This window comes from Notolepis coatsorum (assembly GCF_963971535.1).
Source record: "Notolepis coatsorum genome assembly, chromosome: 5".
Lineage (NCBI taxonomy): Eukaryota > Metazoa > Chordata > Actinopteri > Aulopiformes > Paralepididae > Notolepis > Notolepis coatsorum.
In genome coordinates this window covers 108,282,086-108,305,138 of record NC_140169.1, presented here as the reverse complement: position 1 = coordinate 108,305,138, position 23,053 = coordinate 108,282,086, and the positions used below count along the sequence as shown (strand labels likewise).

At 44.2% G+C, this 23,053-nt stretch overlaps 1 protein-coding gene across 2 annotated transcripts in view; it reads left to right on the top strand.

The window, feature by feature from the left end:
* Positions 1-23,053, top strand: part of dpf3 (double PHD fingers 3) — a 69,076-nt gene that overhangs the window by 10,550 nt on the left and 35,473 nt on the right. For both annotated transcript variants that reach the window (XM_084313825.1, XM_084313824.1), the window contains exons 2-3: positions 14,989-15,149; positions 19,316-19,423. In XM_084313825.1, the coding sequence (XP_084169951.1) occupies positions 14,989-15,149; positions 19,316-19,423 (269 nt within the window). The remainder of the gene's footprint in view (positions 1-14,988; positions 15,150-19,315; positions 19,424-23,053) is intronic.

Here is a 23,053-nt window from a genome sequence, read left to right as displayed (position 1 = left end):
ACACAGTTCAGGTTTCTCATGTGGCCCCTTGTAAAAATGTATTGCCCACCACCCCTGGTATATACTCTCATTGCACACACATCCACACACTCACTTTTAAACAAAGACTCACCTTATTAACACTCACTTTAGACACTTTAACACTACATTATATTGACCTATTTATTTTTTTTTGATCCACTTTTTCTCCCATTTTCTATATTTTCTCCCATCCCAATTTCGTATCATCCAATTCAACCCTCCCCTGTCACGAACGCTGTTTCTTGCCTCCCACAAGCCGGCTGCAGTGAGGACTAAGTCATACATAGCACAAGTCCCCTCCGGTACTTGAGGTAACAGCAGTCGCATCTTTTCACCTGCGCAGCTCGATCTATCAGTGTCGAGGAGTAACGCGTGGGAGGCTCACGCTGCCCCCGACACTTCCTGATTCTACTGCGCAGGCGCACCAACCGACTTGTAGGAGTCGCTTGTTCACAACGTTCGATCCCCACCCTTCAGTTTTTCCCTCCCCGTAATACGGCCAATGTGTATTACTGCGGACGACCAGCCAAACTGAAAAACAATGTGGAGAGCTGGATTCGAACACGCGAATCCTAGCGTCTCCACACTGGTGGCGAGTGCCTTAGACCACTACACCACCTAGCCGCCCTATATTGACCTATTTATTAAAGAGATTTGCACTACATCATACCTCATTTGCATTTGCACCTTACCTTAAAGTTTTGTACCTCATTGTCTGCATTTGTACATCACTGTTTACTCATTTTTACTCACTGTACTTAGATTGTACTTAGGCTGTACTTTATATTGTATATTGTATTTATTGTATATTCCTCTTTTACTTTTTTATTGACTTTTTTTACTGTATGAAGCACACTCTCAGGGGCTCATACAGAACCAAGCATTTCACCGTAAACTCGTAAAGTACATGTATTTTATTGTGACAACTAATAAACAAACTTGAACTTGAAACTTGAACTTGAGAGGGGAGAATCTAAAGCTTTAAGGACTGTTGGAGTTCATTCCATGAGCTAGGGGGGCATCATAGCAAAATGTAGCAAGGCCACGCTTTAAAAGATAGGAGTGCGTCACCTTGTTTGTAGAGCTATAACTATATTCTATAGTATAGCTATGGATACAATACTATGGCCCATTTGACATCACCTATCTATCGTTCAATATGTGAAAAAGAATAAATGTTTCCATCCATACGTTCCGGTGTTATACCATGGTGGTGAATATAAGTATGGTTTTAGAGCGGTCTAGGGTAATTCCCGGAATGCTGAGTTATAGCCTTATACGCCAATTCTACTATAGACGTTGCCGTTTCTTGCCTGTACACGCTATTATTCCGAAATCAAATCTATATCATATGTATTATGTTCCAGCATGAATGCATGAAAGGGGGAGGGGGGGGGGGGGTCGTTTCTGATTATTTGATTGTCAGTAACGGTATTCTTATTGAACACTAAAAAACCCTTATCAGCCCGATCGGTATAAAATCATTGCAGGATCAAGCTAAAATTGACGTCAGATAGTCCTTACCTGTGATCGGGAGTATTCCAAAAATAATATTCCAATTGTCTGATCGCCATCTGGTACATCCAATGTCCTTTTGGTCCACGGCATAACCCACCACAACATATGGATTGGGGATATTTGACGCACTTCAATGGAACCGGGAGAACCGTTCAACTTGGCCGACAAGGAAAAGTGAAACCGGAGACATTTGGCTGTTCCACAGGCCAAGATACAAGGTTTCAAAAGGTGCTTGATACCGCCGTCTAGCTGGATGCGGCCGGTAATTGCAGTTTGGCAACCTCAGACTCATTCCCTATCGTAACACCAAGGTCCCTGGATGAATAATGAATGAAAATGTTGAATAAAAGAATAAACGACTAAAACCCGAGAAATCTCGGGTCTGGCGCCCAACTCATGGCGAGTTAACCCGACTTATCTCGGGTTTGGCCTCCATTGAGTTAAGGACCAGCCAGTCACTAGAACGGGTTCCATAGGTTCCAACATTCCATTCCAATAATGATGTAGACCTGTTCGCCGACGACGTCATGACAAATATGCGCGAGCAGACCCGAAGCAGAAAGGAACGTAATCCTGGTCAGAACAACGGGGCAGACTACAATATATTTGCATTTGTTAGCCATGCTAGTGATCTAAACAATCAATCCATGCCAAAGCTAGATATGTAAAAGGTGAAAGACTCACCTAGAGGCAAAATGACAGCCAGCCGTTTTCTTTTTAAACAACTTTTAGTCAGGGGAGTGCCATGGTTTCTCCATAGAGCCCCATTGTACTTCTTTTGGCGCAGCAGCTCGCGCAGGTTCGAGGCAACTTAATCACGTCACTCAGTTGGTATTGCTGATTGGCTCGAACACGGTATATTTGTAAACAGCTAACAGGTCTATAAGGAGGTAGCTTACCAATAAGGGCCTTAAAAATGAACAAATACCAGTGTTTGTTGAGATCAGAGAGGGCCAACCAACCTTCTCATAAAGAACACAGTGATGAGTGTCGTATCTTCATTAGTGATGAATCTGAGGTCAGAGTGATAGACAGAGTCCAGGGATTTATGGGTTGTTGAGGCGGCAGCATGCCTACTAATGAAAGGAAAATTGGTTCTGTTTCTGTATAGGAAGCCAATTGTCTTGGAGGCAAGGTTGTCCACATGGAATTTAAATGTAAATTTGTGAAGATAAATATTCAGTGACTCTTCAAGTCTCAATACTAGAATTCACTTAGATGTGTGTGTGTGTGTGTACACCATTATAATCAATTTGTCAGGCTCTAGAAAACGGCATACATTTAGTTTTACTAGCATTAAGTTTAACAAGAGCTTCCTGAGAATGGCAGAATGGATCTCCTCATAACAGAACAATAGTCTGCGTTTTCAGTGTTCCACCTCAGGGTGAGAGAAAACATCTACTTGATCTTTCTTTTTTCTCTTAACAACATCACACTTCCTGTTCTCTCCATCAACGCAATCATGCGTCTGCTATTGTGACAGCGTTAGACTACATGTGAAGGATCAAACAGGGTGGAACAACCTTAAACACAGTGTGTTCTTCACTTCCCTCCTATCTATCTCCCATTTTCTCTACACTCTCCTCTCCGTCAAAATCAGAGTCCATCTCCATGATTTACGTCCATCTCCCCTACATGACTTACGGTTCTTTATCTCTTGCTACTTTCTTCTTCTTTTGTTTCCTCCTTTCCATTGACTGTCATGTTCTGTATTTCTCTCTGTGTTAGATGCAGTATAGCCTACCTGGCTGTCTCTACTGATCCTCCATCCTCATTACTCATTTACACCACTGATTCTCTTCATCCCTCCTCCTTCATCTTCCTCCCCCTCTTTACCACCCCCTTCTATTTCTGCCACTTTCTCTTAGTTCCTGTCCTCCTTCCCTCTACTCCCCCCAATACCCTCACACCACCCCATCTCCCCCCCTGAACACTGCATGTCTTTGTGGGGTAGAGTTTGACCTGAGTGCTGGTCTTTGTCCATGCAGCCTGGCATTCTTTACATATCTGGGTCTCTCTCTCTCTGGCCTGTAGGGAGGGCTTGTCACTGCCCACCAGGAGGAGGGGAGGGAGCCAGCCAGACAGACAGACAGACAGACAGACAGACAGACAGACAGACAGACAGACAGACAGACAGACAGACAGACAGACAGACAGACAGACAGACAGACAGACAGACAGACAGACAGACAGACAGACAGACAGACAGACAGACAGACAGACAGACAGACAGACAGACAGGCAGGTTTCTGCACGGGATTACATCCCTACTAAGGAGAAAGCTATGAGACACTCTTGTCTATCTCTAGTATTGTAATAATCTCTAGTTGTTGACTTGGGTAATGTTGTTGACTCTGTGATGTTGTTGTAATGTTATTGACTTGGGTGATGTTGTTGACTCTGTAATGTTGTTGTAATGTTGTTGCCTTGGGTGATGTTGTTGACTTGGGTGATGTTGTTGACTTGGGTGATGTTGACTTGGGTGATGTTGTAATGTTATTGACTCGGATGTAGTTGTAATGTTGTTGACTTGGGTGATGTTGTAATGTTGTTGACTTGGATGATGTTGTTTGTTGTAATGTTGTTGACTTGGGGAAAAGTTTCTGAATAGAGATTTTGTAAGCCATGTTTTCTCTAGATTTTGATTGGTCCCTGTTCATTTCAATGAGACAGGCGCAGGCATTGCTTCAGGGTTGTTCTGGTCTTTTTATGTGTCTGTACTACATTCTGTTGTGGAAGGACAGCTCATTCACTGAGAGACTTACACTGCATCAGGGTAAGACATTTTAAGTCATTTAGTAATATCTTTAAACTGAGACTTGATTGCTGACTTGACCAGCTGACTTGATTAAGGGGCGTGTTTAAAGCGGCCATTTTGTTTCCTTAAGTGACCCATTAAAAGCTGCTTCCTGCTTAAAGACAGCACTTGTGTACTGAGTGTGATCTCAGAGCCCTGTCACTGCTTAAAAGCAGAACCTCAGCCTCTCCTGGAATCACTCTGTACTACATTCTGTTGTGGAAGGACAGCTCATTCACTGAGAGACTTACACTGCATCAGGGTAATACATTTTAAGTCATTTAGTAATATCTTTAAACTGAGACTTGATTGCTGACTTGACCAGCTGACTTGATTAAGGGGCGTGTTTAAAGCGGCCATTTTGTTTCCTTAAGTGACCCATTAAAAGCTGCTTCCTGCTTAAAGACAGCACTTGTGTACTGAGTGTGATCTCAGAGCCCTGTCACTGCTTAAAAGCAGAACCTCAGCCTCTCCTGGAATCACTCTGTACTACATTCTGTTGTGGAAGGACAGCTCATTCACTGAGAGACTTACACTGCATCAGGGTAAGACATTTTAAGTCATTTAGTAATATCTTTAAACTGAGACTTGATTGCTGACTTGACCAGCTGACTTGATTAAGGGGCGTGTTTAAAGCGGCCATTTTGTTTCCTTAAGTGACCCATTAAGGGCCAGGTGTTAGAAAGCACTAATTAGTGATAGGGATTTAAAGGCCTGCTGGCTTAGCGTCAGCGAAGCGTCGAGAAACGAAGAGGGACAAAGAGGAGTTTTCCTGGAGTTATCCACAGAGGAATCCAGGGATCCACCCAGTGCTAAGTACATCATAATCCTATCTTACACTCCACTCTGAAAAATCTCCCTTTCCCTCCCACTCTGCTATTTCTCTACTTCCTCCCTGCCACTCTTGACACCACAATGTGTCTCATATCCACAATCTGCTCCCCCAGAACAGACTCAACCCACCCACGGCAGTTTGCTAGCAACCCGGCTAATCTATCCTACCCTCTTACAGCCACTAATACACCTGTCACAGTACAGGGAGGCCTATGGAATTGTCAATCAGCAGTCAAGAAAGCTGACTTCATTACTGCCTACGCCCATAGTCAAAATCTGCAGCTCCTGGCTCTAACTGAGACCTGGATAACCCCCAATAACTCATCAACACCTGCAGCATTATCTACAAACTATAACTTCACTCACACACCTCGACCTTCCAGGCGGGGTGGAGGCACTGGCCTCATGACATCTCCTTCATGGACTACAAACTTAACACCCCTCCCAGCACTGTCACTCTCCTCTTTTGAATATCATGCAGTATCTGTCTCTAATCCTTTCAATCTCACCATTGTTACACTCTACCGCCCTCCAGGTCCGCTCGATCACTTCACAGATGAGCTGGACATGCTTCTAAGCTCCTTACCGGAAGATGGTACCCCTCTCCTTCTATTGGGCGACTTCAACCTCCCTGACTCATCTCAGTCAGTCATAGTAGTCTCCCTCCTACAATCATTTGACCTGACTCCCATTGCCATGCCTCCCACCCACAAAGCAGGCAACTCCTTGGATCTCATATTTTCCCGTAACTCCAGCATCATTAACACCACGGTAACTCCCCTACATGTATCTGACCATTCCTTCATATCCTTCTCACTAACTCTCATGCTTAACCGAAAGGTCTTCACCCCAACTCAAACCGTCTCACTCAGACGCAACCTGCCCTCCCTATCCCCCTCCACCCTCTCCTCTGACATACTATCCACTCTACCTTTGAGTGACACCTTCTCTGCTCTCTCCACAGAGAAGGCAACCTCCACCCTCCTCTCAGCCCTTGCAACCTCCTTCGACAAGCTCTGTCCCCTCGTTGAGAAACCTGCCCGCCGTTCCCCACCCAGTCCATGGCTGACAGATCCAGTGAGAGAACAAAGACAGGTCCTGAGAGCAGCTGAAAGGAAGTATAGAAAGTCACGCCTCACTGCTGACATCGACACATATCACAACCTCTTGTTAACATTCTCCAAAACCATTACTAATGCCAAAGCTTCTTTCTTTCACCATAGGATCGAGGCCTCTGCCAAGAATCTTCGCAAACTGCATGCTACCATGTCCTCCCTCCTCACTCCCCCCCCACCCCCCCCTCCCTCATCTTTCTCTGCCAAAGACTTTGCGATCTTCTTTGAGGAAAAAGTGGAGAACATCCGCAGCTCCTTCTCCCAACCCCCACCCATTCCAAATGCTGAATCGAGAACCTCATCCTTCACTCTGTCATCTTTCTCTCCCATTACAGAAGCCGAGACCCTGACACTGGTAACGTCGAACCGTCCGACTACATGCCAGCTGGACCGGCTACCTTCCCCACTCCTCCAGACCATAGCACCAGACATCCTCCCATTCCTAACTGCAACCATCAACTCCTCACTCAACTCGGGGGTGGTCCCCACCTCCCTAAAACAAGCCAGAGTCACGCCCCTCATAAAAAAACCATCCCTGAACCCTACCGTCATAGGCAACTACCGTCCTGTCTCTCTTCTCTCCTTCCTTTCTAAAACACTTGAACGTGCTGTATCCAACCAACTTACTGCTTATCTCTTACAGAATGACCTCCTAGACCCTAATCAGTCAGGCTTCAGGACTGGTCACTCCACAGAGACAGCCCTCATTGCGGTCACAGAGGCACTTCACTTAGCAAAAGCGAAAGGCCTCTCCTCTGTCCTGATTCTCCTAGATCTATCTGCAGCCTTCGACACAGTCAACCACCAGATCCTCCTCGCGGCCCTCGCAGGAATGGGAGTGGCTGGCTCTGCGCTGACATGGTTGTCATCATACCTCAATGACCGCTCCTACCAAGTGTCATGGAGAGGGACCCTGTCGGCCACCCGCCCCCTGCGGACGGGTGTCCCCCAGGGCTCGGTTTTAGGACCCCTTCTCTTCTCCCTCTACACTAAATCACTGGGTAACATTATCACGTCTCATGGCTTCTCCTACCACTGTTATGCCGACGATACTCAACTCTTCCTCTCCTTCCCTCCCTCAGATATCCACGTCTCTGAGCGGATCTCGGCCTGTCTGTCCGACATCTCCGCCTGGATGACGACCAACCACCTCAAACTGAACCTAAGCAAAACAGAATTGCTCCACCTGCCGGCCAAATCCTCCCCCCTGACCGACCTTTCCATCACAGTCGAGAATGCAGCTGTGACCGCGTCCCCGACCGCCAAGAACCTTGGTGTTGTCCTCGACGACCAGTTGAACTTCTCTGCTCACATCGCAGCGACAACCAGAACCTGCCGATTCCTCCTGAGCAACGTCAGAAGGATACGCCCCTTCCTGACAAAAGAAGCCACCCAACTCCTCGTCCAATCAACAGTCATCTCCCGCCTCGACTACTGCAACGCACTGCTCGCTGGCCTCCCGGCCACTGCCACTAAGCCTCTTCAACTCATTCAGAACGCAGCGGCCCGCCTGATCTCAAACCTACCGAAGTCGGCCCATGTCACCCCACTTCTTAGGGACCTGCACTGGCTCCCCATTGCTGCACGAATCCGCTTCAAGGCCCTCGACCTAGCATACCGTGCGGCAAAGGGAACTGCTCCCGCCTACCTCCGGTCAATGGTCTCTAACTACACACCCTCAAGACCCCTACGCTCTGCATCTTCTGGCCGCCTCAGACCTACTCCTATCCAAGCTCCGGGAGGGTCATCAAAGAGAAGTCGCCTATTCTCAGTCCTTGCCCCACAATGGTGGAATGAACTACCCACCCCAGTTAGGACAGCCGAAACACGTCCAATCTTTCGCCGTCGACTAAAGACGCACTTCTTCAACCATTATCTGAATTAAAAAAAAAAAAAAAAAAAAATCTAACCCTAACTAACCATACTGTCATGCACTTGTCCTAATAAACTAACCTACACTGTAGCACTCAACACTTTGATGAACATTGTTACTCAGCTGATAGAGTTGTGCTCTTCCTGATGGCTTGTCGTACAGAACTTGTAAGTCGCTTTGGATAAAAGCGTCAGCTAAATGACTAAATGTAAATATGAAAATGTAGTCAATATAAAACAATTACACAGGCTAGGGCCTGTTTGTGTTTCCTCTCCGCCCTGCTCCTGACTAGGTGGCTCCAGAATGGCCAGAGTCTGTGGAGGTTTGTTTGCTGAAGTGCAGAGAGAACTCACTCTCATTCAGCTAAATCTATCACATACGTTGAGAAGTGATCCTGAAAGCAGGCGATTCACTTCCTTTTCCAGAGGGAAGGCAGAATCCTAAGAGGAAGGGGGAAACAGGTGGATGGGGCCTGAGGTTGAAGCCGGGGGACAATTTGAAATGACACCTTAAAAGATTTTAAGGGAGGCTAAAACAACAGCATTATTTGTATAACAGGAAATGGGAGCAGGGCAAAATAAAGATGATGATAAAGGAAGATGATGTGCATGGCTTAGTTTCCAGACATTTCTGGATGCCGCCCAGTAGTAATATAACAGATTTGGAAGGGCAAGGCCTCTACTCTAAAGTATTTTGGTAGGAATAGCAGGATTGTTTGGAACAAGTCAAGTCAAGTGTTCCTCTATTCATTTCAGGTGTAATAGCAGCATGTGGGAAGGGGGGGGGGGGGGTACAGGCAAGGGGTAAAAAGAGAGTAGAATAGCATAATAAGTGAATGGCAATACACTATAGGTAATGTATACTCTATTGATAATAATAATCGTATACTTAGTAGCTGGGAGTCAAACAGTCCTAACAGTGAGTTCTCGAGTTCTCCAGGCTCCGTTAGTTCTCCAGCCGTTGGCTACTGGCACAAAGGACTAAGCCTGTTTTTGGGATTCGAACTTCGTCAGGGTTTTTCGAACGGATGTTCGAACCTTCGTTTTTAATTCAATTATAAATTTTTTTTATTTTTTTTTATAAATATCCTCAAACTAAATCCTCAATTTGAAAAGTGATTAATCTGATTAAAGGAGTCTTTTTTATTATTAAATCAACTTTCTCTAATAAATATTACTCATCAGTTTTTAATACTATAATATTAGTGTAGCCTAATCTTTATCTGCAACTGTGAAGAAAAACCCCATTGGTTTAAACAGAATGAATAGACACATAAAAAAAATATCCATTGTTTTTAATAAAAAATAAAAAATTTGAATGTTGATTTAGAATTCGAATGCCAACGTAACGAACGAAGGTCCGAACGTTTGGGCTCAGCCCTACAAAGGACTGGATGAGGCGGTTTGTGGTCTGTCGTGAGGGGATGAGCTCCTCTTGGCTAGCTCTTCATAGACGGGGTGGGAGGGGTTTTCCAGGATAACCTACAGATTTTTCCTCATCCTCCTCCCATTTACATTGTACATTTACATATAGTAATTTAGCGGACACTTTTATCCATAGTGAGTGACTTACAAGTTCAGGAAGGGTCCAACTCTGGCAGCTAGTAACATTGTTCATCAAACAGTGTCGAACTTGAGTGCTACAGTCCTGGAACTTGAGTGCTACAGTCCTGGAACTTGAGTGCTACAGTCCTGGAACTTGAGTGCTACAGTTCTCTCCGCAACCACCAAGAAATTTGGGAAGAATGGTAATTTTTGTTGTATTCATTCTGCCAGTTAGAATCATTTACCCCAGACAGAGTTTGAGACAACAGGGGAAAAGGAGGGTGAGTCAGAGGAATGTTCATCCCGAGATATTTGAACCCTGAGGGACAAGTGAAAAGGCAGATATGGTTGTTGCAGACTCAATGCAGAAGTGTTAATTTCACTGTATGCCCTGGTATGTATGTGATGAATAAGACTCTTGAATCTTGAATCTAACTGGGAAGCATTCGCTATAGGTGGAAGATTTAAGAAGTTCAGAATAGGTTTTGTGTAAAACAAACACACCACTTTGGGAAGACCACATTGACTCACTAGACATCTGCAGTCTCCATGAACTATTCACAGATGCCTCCTCACGCTTGCTGTGTTGACAAATTTGACAAAATTTACTAAAACTAAAGACCTGTATTTTATTTTAGTTAGTTAGTACACATTATAGTTTCAGTTTGTTTTTCTTCTAAAGTCCAGATTAAATGTTTATTTCAGTCAAATAAAAAATTAATATTTTTTCGTTTTCGTTTTTCATTTAGTTAATTTTCTTTGTTTAGTTTCTGTTTAGTTTTAGTTATTAGTTTAGTTTTAGTTAGGTCTAACTATTAATAACCTTGACACACACAGTCAAGACCTCACATCTCCATTACTTTGATCCATCATTTTCCTAGTAGTTTATTATTATTATTATTATTATTATTATTATTATTATTATTATTATTATTATTATTATTATTATTATTATTATTATTATTATTATTATTATATTATTATTATTATTATTATTATTATTATTATTATTATTAACAGAGCAGGATTATTATAATTTCTTACCAGTGTAACGGTTGTAACAACGTCACCTTAAACTTCGATGCCCAGAGTGTCCCACGTCGCAGGCAACAACACAGACCGCTATACCAAGAGGTGAATTCACTTCTAAGTAATGGGTTAATGCGTCTTTTGAGGATGTGAGAGTGAGTTTAACCCATAGCACCGCTACTCACCCCAGCCCTTCTTGACTGCGCTTCACGATACCATCCATTACACTCACCCTCTCAAACTCACTCCACTCCACCCAAGGCATCCGGGTCAATCGGCACCATTGTAACGGTTGTAACAACGTCACCTTAAACTTCGATGCCCCGAGTGGGAGTCGAACCCCGGTCTCCCACGTCGCAGGCAACAACACAGACCGCTATACCAAGAGGTGAATTCACTTCTAAGTAATGGGTTAATGCGTCTTTTGAGGATGTGAGAGTGAGTTTAACCCATAGCACCGCTACTCACCCCAGCCCTTCTTGACTGCGCTTCACGATACCATCCATTACACCAGTATAGAGACTCTTCTTTCCAGCTGTGCTGCCTACAGTTCCAGCATATTTATGAGGACCAGCCATGTTTTAAAGCAAGGTGAAACCAAGCGCAGAGAGAAGTCTGAGCATGTGAGAATAAGTCGGACCAGACCAGACCAGACCAGACCAGACCAGGACAGGGGGCTGCTGATGCGGGCTCTGCAGACCACACTAAATCACCAGCCTCCCAGCAGCATGTCTCGCTGTTAATAAACACCCAAACAATGTTAGCATTCAGCTGGCAGGCTTTCAACACGCTTCATGCATGGGTCAACAACAGCAACAACAACAGCAGCTGTATGCTGGAAATAACTTCAACCACACTCAGCCGTATTACGCATATATCTATGTATTTATTAAGGCTGTCAAAGTTAACGCGGTATTAACGCGTTATCGCCCAATTCTATTAACGCCACTGTTTTTTTTAACTCACGATTCACTTTTAAGATTTTTTTTTATTTTTTTATATATATATACTTTTTACTAGACTTCACTCAGGTGTATTATTGATGCTCTCATTGATACTATGTTTGTTTCTGAAGTGTGTGTGTGTGTGTGTGTGTGTGCGTGTGTGTGTGTGTGTGTGTGTGTGTGTGTGTGTGTGTGTGTGTGTGTGTGTGTGTGTGTGTGTGTGTGTGAGAGATATATAGAGAGCGGGGGGTGAGAGAGATGAAGGGGCAAGAGAGAAAGAGAGCTGGGAGAGTGTGTGTGTGTGTGAGAAAGAGTTTCAAGTTTCAAGTTTCTTTAATAGTTGTCATAAAGAAGTACAGAATACTTTTATACAAAATGCTTCTTACTGTTTCGCTCCAGAGACTGTGTTAGACAAGATAGTATGAAGTAAAATAGTATAGCATGTAAAATAGAAGTAAAAATAGAGGTCACATTGTTCAGTATAGACATATGTACAATGTTCGATGCAGAATAGAAGTAACTGAGTTACCATACAATATACAATATATACTATGCAATGTACTAATATACAATACTATATAGTGCAGAGCAGAAATGGGATGAGGTACAATTTAGGTACAATTTACAGTAAGGTGTGCGAGTTGTAGTGCAAATCCTTTACCAATAAATATAAATATAAAGTGTAAAGTGTGTTTAGGTGTTCTAAAGTGTGTAAAGTGGGTGCTGCAGTGAGTTGCCCGTTTCAAGTGAGTGTGTGCGTGTGGATGTGTGTGCTGTGTGCATTTGATGGTTGCTGCATAGTGTTTATTGTTCGTTGAGCAGCCTGATGGCCTGGGGATAGAAGCTCCTTCTGAGTCTTTCTGTGCTCGCCTTAAGACTCCGGTATCGCTTGCCTGACCGCAGCAGTTCAAAGAGGCAGTTGTTCGGGTGGCTGGAGTCCTTGATGATTCTCTTAGCCTTCCCCCTGCACCGCTTGTTGTAAATGTTCTGGAGGGTGGGAAGCCCCCCTCCAATTGTGCGTTCGGCTGCACGTGTCACTCTTTGTAGTCTGCTACGGTCTTGTGCAGTGCTATTCCCAAACCAGGAGGTGATGTTGCCAGTTAGGATGCTCTCGATTGTACATGAGTAGAAGTTCCTAAGGATCTTCTGACTGACTTGGAACTTCCTTAGGCGCCTGAGGAAGTAGAGGCGTTGTCGTGCCTTCTTCACAACACTGTCAATGTGTGTGGTCCATGTCAAGTCCTCGGATATGTGGGCTCCGAGGTACTTGAAACTGTTCACTCTCTCAACCGGTGCCCCGTTGATGCTGAGGGGGCTGTAGTCCTTGACCCCCGACCTCCTGAAGTCCACAATCATCTCTTTTGTTTTGCTGACGTTCAGGGAGAGGCAGTTCTCCTGACACCACTGTGACAGATTCTCTACCTCTTCCAGGTAGGCCCTCTCGTCGTTGGCAGAGATCAGGCCCACCACTACTGTGTCATCAGCAAATTTGATGATTGTGTTGTTGTTCCGCTGTGCCACGCAGTCATGTGTGTACAGGGAGTAGAGGAGGGGGCTCAGAACACAGCCCTGGGGGGCCCCTATGTTGAGCGTGATGGATGAGGAGGTGCAGTTGCCTGCTCTTACCACCTGGGGTCTGCCCGTCAGGAAGTCCAAGACCCACTGGCAGAGGTCATAGTTCAAGCCCAGGTCCCTGAGCTTGGCTATGAGTTTGGAGGGGACTATGGTATTAAATGCTGAGCTGTAGTCAATGAACAGCATTCTCACATAGTTCCCCTGCCTCTTGTCCAGGTGTGATGCTGCTGTGTGCAGCACATGGGCTATGGCATCCTCCGTGGATCTGTTAGGGCGGTATGCAAATTGCAGGGGGTCCAGGTTGATGGGGAGGGAGGAACAGATGTAGCCCTTCACTAGCTTCTCAAAGCACTTCATGGCTATGGAGGTGAGGGCTACAGGGCGGTAGTCGTTGAGGCAAGCGGCGTAGATTTTTTGGGTACAGGGATGATGGTGGACTTCTTCAGACAGGTGGGGATGACAGCCTGTTCTAAGGACAGGTTAAAGATGTCAGTGAATACCGGGGCCAGTTGGTCGGCACAGACTTTTAGGACGCGGCCGGGGATGCCGTCCGGTCCTGCTGCCTTCCTGATATTCACTTTTTTAAAGGTCCGCCTCACCTCATGCTCTGTTACCCTGAACACTGAGTCTCCATCAGCAGACCCCCCCCCCCCCCTATTGCCGTGGCTTGTAGGCTGGTGTTGTTATTCACAGCCTCAAACCTCGCATAGAAGGTATTGAGATAATTTGCTAAGGAGATGTCACTGTTCAGTTTGAGGGAGGTGCCTTTGTAATCATTGTTCTGAGGCCCTGCCACATACCTCTAGAGTCAGCCTGTTCAAACTGAAGTTCAACTTTATCCCTGTAACGCCGTTTTGCCTTTATTACTGCTCTCCTGACGTTGTATCTTGCCGTCTTGTGTTCTTCCATGTTGCCTGTCGCCAGCCCGGTGTTGTAGGCTGAGGTGCGCACTTTCAGAGCCTCACGGACGGATTTATCTACCCAAGGCTTTTGATTTGGGTAGATTCTAATTGTGGTAGAGGGGATTGTTTCTTCTACCAGAGTACAGACAAAGTCAAGCACCGTTTCAGTGTATTCGTTAATATTGGCTGTGTTATCACGGAATACACTCCAGTCTGTGCATTCAAGTGCAGATTGAGAGGGGGGGTGTGATTACTCAGCCCTTGTGTGGGTGAATGTAACAAGTTCCTAACGTTTTCTTTCCCCTATTTCATGCACACTTTATTCATTGTTTAAAATGATTATTTTCTTTTAAGTTATTTTGTGCATCACTTTGTTTTGAATTTGATGCAAATTTGCAATGCATGAGGGTCATCCTTTTGTGTTAAATGGCTGCATAACAAGCATTTGGTGATTAATCGCGAGTTAACTATGGACAATCATGCGATTAATCGAGTTTAAATATTTTAATCGATTGACAGCACTAGTATTTATATACAATGCAGCACTCTGACAAAAGGGTGGTAAATAATTTAGAAGGCAGCCCCAATTTCACCTGATAATCATCTGAGTGAATATGATGAACTAATGCCATTGTTGAATGGATGAGGTAATAATTACTGATGTACAACAGATGAATAACAAGGCTAATACAAATGTATGATGCCAAGAACATATTTATAGCCAAGCTGTTTATTTGATCCCTCCCTCCCCCTGTCTGTCTGTCTGTCTGTCTGTCTGTCTGTCTGTCTTCATGCCTAACCTGTCTGTCCATGTGTTTACCTGTCTGTGTGTACAGGCTGGGTGACCAGTTCTATAAAGAGGCCATCGAACACTGCCGCAGCTACAACGCCCGCCTGTGCGCTGAACGCAGCGTGCGCATGCCCTTCCTGGACTCCCAGACCGGCGTGGCGCAGAACAACTGTTACATCTGGATGGAGCAGCGTCACCGCCAGCCAGGTAGGGCCGTGTACCGTAGCTCCTCTGGTGGCTGTATCTGCAGACGGGAAGAGGATGAGAGGGAGGATGAGTAAAAAAAAGGGAAAAAAAAGCCAGTTACTTTATTAAAGAGTAACTAAACACATGATCATTTGCTGCCCTTGTGGTTGATATTCTCACCCTGCTGCACACTCTGCCCTACCCCAATCGGTGATGTCAGAGTACCCCCCACCAGACAGACTTTGATAGTATCTCCAAAGAGGTACTCTGACATCACCGATTGTGGTGCACAGTCTGCAGCATGAGGGTGAAAATAACAACCACTAGGGCAGCAAAATAACCATGTGTTTAGTTACTCTTTAAGACAAATGATTGAAGGGATACTTGGACATTTAGAATGTTAGCTGGTTATTGTTCTCCATCAAAAACTTGGGGGGGGGGGAAGGATTTCTACATTCATCCTGTGGCGTGTTGGTAATATTGCCCCTTGGTTTCAATGAGGAATGCTAATGATGGGGAATCTGAAGGGTATGAACATTTTCCTCCAATGTGAAATTATAAATCAAGTTTCAAGTTTCAAGTTTAAAATACATGTACTTTACGGTGAAATGCTTGGTTCTGTATGAGCCCCTGAGAGTAGGGCTGGGCGATATGGAAAAAAATCATATCGCGATAACGATATGATAATTTTTTTTTTTTTTTTATCCACTTTTTCTCCCATTTTTCTATATTTTTCTCCCATCCCAATTTCGTATCATCCAATTCAACCCTCCCCTGTCACGAACGCTGTTTCTTGCCTCCCACAAGCCGGCTGCAATGTGGACTAAGTCATACATAGCACAAGTCCCCTCCGGTACTTGAGGTAACAGCAGTCGCATCTTTTCACCTGCGCAGCTCGATCTCTCAGTGTCGAGGAGTAACGCGTGGGAGGCTCACGCTGCCCCCGACACTTCCTGATTCTACTGCGCAGGCGCACCAACCGACTTGTAGGAGTCGCTTGTTCACAACGCTCGATCCCCACCCTTCAGTTTCCCTCCCCGTAATACGGCCAATGTGTATTACTGCGGACGACCAGCTAAACTGAAAACAATGTGGAGAGCTGGATTCGAACACGCGAACCCAGCGTCTCCACATTGGTGGCGAGTGCCTTGCCCACTACACCACCTAGCCGCCCAACGATATGATAATGTTATCATATTTCTCGATATCGATAATTATCGAATTGTTATAAGTATTAAATATATATATATATATATTTTTTTTTAACAACAGATGTATGTTTTTTTTGCAGCAATTCTTTGTCATTGCCGCCATATTTAGTGTTACATCCCCCCACACTCCAGTTCTCAGGCTGCAGCTGGTTTAAAAGCGAAAGTAAACCGGCTTCTCTGCTGGCTGTGGCTCCAGGGGAGTTGAACAGTTCTGGCTCTGCTAGTTTATTTTCGATCTTTTGGCGCTTTTTTGGTGGACAAACCACCGCACATGTGCACCGTGACTCGTGACTGGAGTCTAGTTCTGCTAGAACACATAGCCTACTGTGTACAGACTGTGGTTTCAAACTGTATTTTAAATTAGAAAGCAAACAAAATAAATGGACAAGAGAAAAATAAATCTCAATTTGGTCAGTATTGTCATTTGGACAAGCAAAGCCATTACTTTAAGTTGCAGGCAAGAAAGACAAGTCTGTCCACTGTCTCTGGTTTTAAAACTGCCCTGTTGCAGGTCACAAAAAAAAAAAAAAAATATATATATATATATATATATATATATATATATATATATATATATATATATATATATATATATATATATATATATATATATATATATATATATAAAAAAAAAATTTATTTCGATATTCGATATCGATTATTAAAATATATCGCGATATTTATCGTTATCGTTATATCGCCCAGCCCTACCTGAGAGTGTGCTTCATACAGTTAACCAGATAAAGCACAGTCTCGACGGAGCCCACAGAGAGGCGGCCGGACGGTGCGGCGCCATGTTGTGTTTGTGTAAATGTTGAAGTATTCCTTTATACGCCCACTTTATTAACTATAGGCCTAGAAAAAAACAACTCACCTGCCCACAACTGACTTTTAATAAATCGCTGACTGGACATAAGATATTTATGAAGCAAATACATCAGTGTTCTGATGTAGGCCTTAGTGCTATACACACACACACGCACGCATGCACACGCACGCACGCACGCACGCACACGCACGCACGCACACACACGCACACACACACACACACACACACACACACACACACACACACACACACACACACACAGTGAGTGGTGTATATTAGATCAAATCAAATCAAACCAAATTTATTTGTAAGGCCTGACAATACACGTTAATGTCCCCATGGGCCGGACACGTCTTCTTTAAACAAGTCAAGAAGAAACATAACAATAAGTCAAGAACAAAACAAGAACACCATAAGGTCCAACAAATTTAAAATAAATGCAAATAAATAATAGAATGCAAGCACTCCCAGACATACCCCACGCGAAGGTAAGGAAAAACTCACTAAAACCTAACAATAGGGAAAAAATGCTCCACAGGCAGTGTGGAGGAGAGAAACATTAGAAGGGCCATTCAAGGGGGATCTCCCCCCTTGAATGTGGTGGATCAGTCGTTAGTTCAAAGAAGTAGAACTGAGGACATTAAGGAGGACAATATAGGATTGTTTTCACATATATTGCAGGTACAATTGTGATCTATAATAAAAAAAAAATTTAATACAACGTTTTTTTTTCTTCGTTTTTCAAAGGTATTTCACACACTTTCAACAGCTAGAATATTTCCCATTAATGATCAATCTCCTCATATTTCAGGCTTGAGGGAGGTGTGTCTACTAGAATCTCTCATTCACATTACAATATTAATTCATTGTGTTTATTAGTTGTATAAATGGGACAAAAGCCATCTTGCAGCCTTTGTAATTATAGATATCGCAGCACTTCATAATATATACTTTTTCCCTCAACTTCTAGGCAAAACTCTGCTTCCACGTGCAAAATGCGTGCGCATCTTTTAAGTTGAAAAAACTCATTCCCTGCTGGGGATCAGGATATTTGGTGTTTAATACATTTGCATACCTGGTTAGACTATTAATGCATCTATTAATTAATGCAGTTTTTTCTGCGGGGAAAAACTCCAAGGGACTTTCTGGATGAAAGCACTTGACTATAGGCAAAGGCAACCGAACCTGTGGACACTGGACATGTCTACGCTGTCCCTGGAGACGTCTGGAGTCAAAACGTCATCGTTGTTTACAAACATGTAAAAGGGTCTATTCTGTTATCAATATAAATCTGATGTATCAGTCAGCCTCAGTTCCACCTATACCAGTGTTGTCCTCGTGTCGTGCGCTTGTGATCCGGCTGGAGGTGGGCAGTCAGGAGGAGGCTGTGTGGAGATCTGGGTCGCCTGTACAGCCAGAGGGAACAATATGCTGTTCAGTGAGTGCTGGACACAAATAGGCCGCTCTCCATCTCCCATGCTAAAAGCCCTGGGGCCACACCCTGTACTTTGTGGCAGGACCAGTACACATTATGAATTTATTCTGGGTTTATCCCCCTCTCCCTCTTTCTCTCTCTCTCTCCCTCTCTCCCCTCCTCCCTTGCTACTTGTTCAGACCTCTCTCCTTTCTGCAGACCTGTCGATGTTAGTGTTCTCTCTCTCTTTCTCTCTCTCTCTCTCTTTCTCTCTCTCAATCTATCCGTCCCTTCCCTTGATCTTTCTCCTTCCATCTGCTTCCACTGAGTAGTGTGGCGGTGTGGGACATATGGTGAGATTTGATGTTTTAGATGGAATCATGAATGGTAAAGGGAGGCTGCAGGGATCTGACCATATGAAAGCAGGCGCGTGTGTGTGTGTGTGTGTGTGTGTGTGTGTGTGTGTGTGTGTGTGTGTGTGTGTGTGTGTGTGTGTGTGTGTGTGTGTGTGTGTGTGTGTGTGTGTGTGTGTGTGTGTGTGTGTGTGTGTGTGTGTGTGTGTGTGTGTGTGTGTGTGTGTGTGTGTGTGTGTGTGTGTGTGTGTGTGTGTGTGTGTGTGTGTGTGTGTGTGTGTGTGTGAATCATGTGTATCAGTGACATGTGAAAATATCCCCTCTACCTGCAGCATCCTGCTCCTGGTGACAACTGTGTGTGTGTGTCTCTCTCTCTCCAGGCCAGGCAGCAGGACAGATGTACACCTACCCTGCTCGCTGCTGGAGGAAGAGGAGGCGGCTCCACCCGCCTTTGGACCCCCAGCTCCGCTTGTGTGAACTCAGACTGGGTAACTCACACACACACACACACACACACACACACACACACACACACACACACACACACACACACACACACACACACACGCACACACACACACACGCACACACGCACACACACACACACGCACACACGCACACACACACACACACACACACACACACACACACACACACACACACACACACACACACACACACACACTACTGAGATCATTCGGAAACTGTCCTGTCCTACACCTAACTTTCGTTTCTCCCTTTCACTCCAAGGCATGGTATTCATGCAGACAGATACTAAGTACTCATAGATACTGCTTTATTTGCTGTACTTATTATTTAAGTGGGTTATTGGTTTACTTAATGTTTCATCATTTTGTGTCTCATGAACAGTGTTTTTTTTAAAAGTGTGGACATCTATAAAGCCACTCGATCATGTTGTCTAGATCCCATCGCCCAGAGGATGAGTTCAAGTTCAAGTTCAAGTTCTTTAATAGTTGTCATACAGAAGTACAGAATACTTTCATACAAAATGCTTCTTACTGTTACGCTCCAGAGACTGTGCTAGACAAGATAGTATCAAATAACATAATAACATAATATAGCATGAATTTAGAAGAAGAAAATGAGGTCACAGTGTTCGGTATAGACATATGTACAATGTTCTGAGTTACCATATAATATACAATACACAATACTATGCAGTGTACTAATGTACAGTACTATCTAGTGCAAAGCAGAAATGGGATGAGGTACAATTTTAGGTACAATTTACAGTAAGGTGTACGAGTTGTAGTGCAATCCTTCATCCATAAATATAAAGTGTGGGGAGTGGGTGCTACAGTGTGTTTGTTTAAAGTGGGTGTGTGCTATAAAGTGTGTGGAGTGGGTGCTACAGTGTGTTTGTTTAAAGTGAGTGTGTGCGTGTGGATGTGTGTGCTATGTGCGTTTGGTGGTTGTTGTTGTGTAGTGTTCATTCATTGTTCGTTTAGCAGCCTGATGGCCTGGGGATAGAAGCTACTTCTGAGTCTTTCTGTGCTCGCCTTGAGACTCCGGTATCGCTTGCCTGACCGCAGCAGTTCAAAGAGTTAGTTAGTGTCTAGATCCCATCGCCCAGAGGATGATGTTAGTGTCTAGATCCCATCGCCCAGAGGATGATGTTAGTGTCTAGATCCCATCGCCCAGAGGATGATGTTAGTGTCTAGATCCCATCGCCCAGAGGATGATGTTAGTGTCTAGATCCCATCGCCCAGAGGATGATGTTAGTGTCTAGATCCCATCGCCCAGAGGATGATGTTAGTGTCTAGATCCCATCGACCAGAGGATGATGTTAGTGTCTAGATCCCATCGCCCAGAGGATCATGTTAGTGTCTAGATCCCATCGCCCAGAGGATGATGTTAGTGTCTAGATCCCATCGCCCAGAGGATCATAGTAGTGTCTAGATCCCATCGCCCAGAGGATGATGTTAGTGTCTAGATCCCATCGCCCAGAGGATGACGTTAGTGTCTAGATCCCATCGCCCAGAGGATGATGTTAGTGTCTAGATCCCATCGCCCAGAGGATCATAGTAGTGTCTAGATCCCATCACCCAGAGGATGATGTTAGTGTCTAGATCCCATCGCCCAGAGGATGATGTTAGTGTCTAGATCCCATCGACCAGAGGATGATGTTAGTGTCTAGATCCCATCGCCCAGAGGATGATGTTAGTGTCTAGATCCCATCGACCAGAGGATGATGTTAGTGTCTAGATCCCATCGCCCAGAGGATCATAGTAGTGTCTAGATCCCATCACCCAGAGGATGATGTTAGTGTCTAGATCCTATCGACCAGAGGATCATAGTAGTGTCTAGATCCCATCGACCAGAGCGGCACGGTGGTGTAGTGGTTAACACTGTCGCCTCACAGCAAGAAGGTCCAGGGTTCGATTCCCGCTTGGGGACCAGGGCCCTCATTCATCAACGTGTTCTACGCACAGATTTGTGCTTACCCTGTGCGTACGATCATTTCTAAGCAAAGAGTGGGATTCATCAATTTCAACTTGAACTTGACTTCGTGCTTATATTTACGCACAGCTCGGACCATGCGTACCTGGCGCCCAGTGGTAGAATATATTATTACAACAAGGAAATGAGCTTCTGTGCATAATAACACTGGATGTTCTGTACGAACCGTAGTTCATTATAGTTCATTGTAAAATAGCAACAGTAGTGTAATTATGGTCAAAACCCTATAAATAGCATTTGGAATAATAGATCTTTCTCTCAGAATGAATTAGGGGTGGGACGATACATCGATCCAGATCGATATATCGATCTATTATCAATAATCAAATAGGATCGATGCCACGTAAAAAGATCGATTCATATTGCGATACTCTTATTTTGAAAATCCGGCGACGGCGACGTCATCGCCCTGCGCCCAGTGTTGTGAAACTCAAACTCTGTTTAACATCAACAGCTGCCAGTAGCGTCTAGAGCGTCACTAGAGCAAGACTAGTGTGCCTATTCTGTGACCCAAAACATGTCCCTGCTGTTTTATTCCACAACGGGTCCAAATTGCATCTAACCTGCTTTGCAATCCTCGTCACTCCATTATGCCCACGTCGCGTTAAAGATCGAAGATAACGTTACTTTAGCGTGAGCTAACAAGCTAACCCAGAGCCATAGGCAGAGAGAAGTGGGGACTGGGAGGGTGCATTCTCGGGGATAGCCCCACTAACAGGATTTGGCCGGTACTGCACCTTGGGACTCCCAATATGCTTTTCCAGCCAAAATACAGCTCTGTGACAGTGAATAGGATATTAATATCGAGAAAAAAAAGAAATGAACCAAAAACAGTGAACAGGAGGTCTATTTGTATTAAAAACAATAGATTGTTTTTCATTTAAATGTCTGGAAGAGCTCAAAAATAAAAATGTCATGATATTTCCATTGCCTTTTTTGTTTGTTGATTTAAATGTTACTGATTGTATTAAATGGGCACATAATATCGTCTCATATCGATCGCAGGCACCTGAATCGTATCGTATCGTATCGTGGCAGACTGTGTGATATCGGATAATATCGTATCGTTGTCCAAAGAATCGATATTGTATCGTATCGTGATTAAACTGGTGATTCCCACCCCTAGAATGAATGCAGCATGGTTTATATAGCGTTATCGGAATATACGGGGTGTAGGCTACTGACTGACTGCGCTCCGCGTAGCTTGATTGATTGATTGATTGAAAAGTTTATTAACAGATTGCAGAATGGGTACAGTACAGTACAGCTCAGTACATACAATTGTTAATTGGGGATGCAGACCAGAGAAAGACTTTCGTCTTGTTTACATCAGGGTCCCCCATTTTCAATTCATCATAAATCATAAAGCTCAACTCGTTATTATTTTGCGCAGACCGCAGAAACACGGGAACGTTTTGATTATATTTAAAAGGCTTTACGTTAAACGAAACAAGTGGAATTTCGAAGCTGTAAGCAGAATACAAGTCATATGAATATAGTGTTCTTCCCCCTTTTTACTGTATAAGAAAGAATAGAAAACGCATTGCAATGACACCAGATAGTGGACAGACTATGTATATGATGGGATTCAAGTTCATGTATTGAAAGGCAGGCTACATCATACATGCAGTGAGATT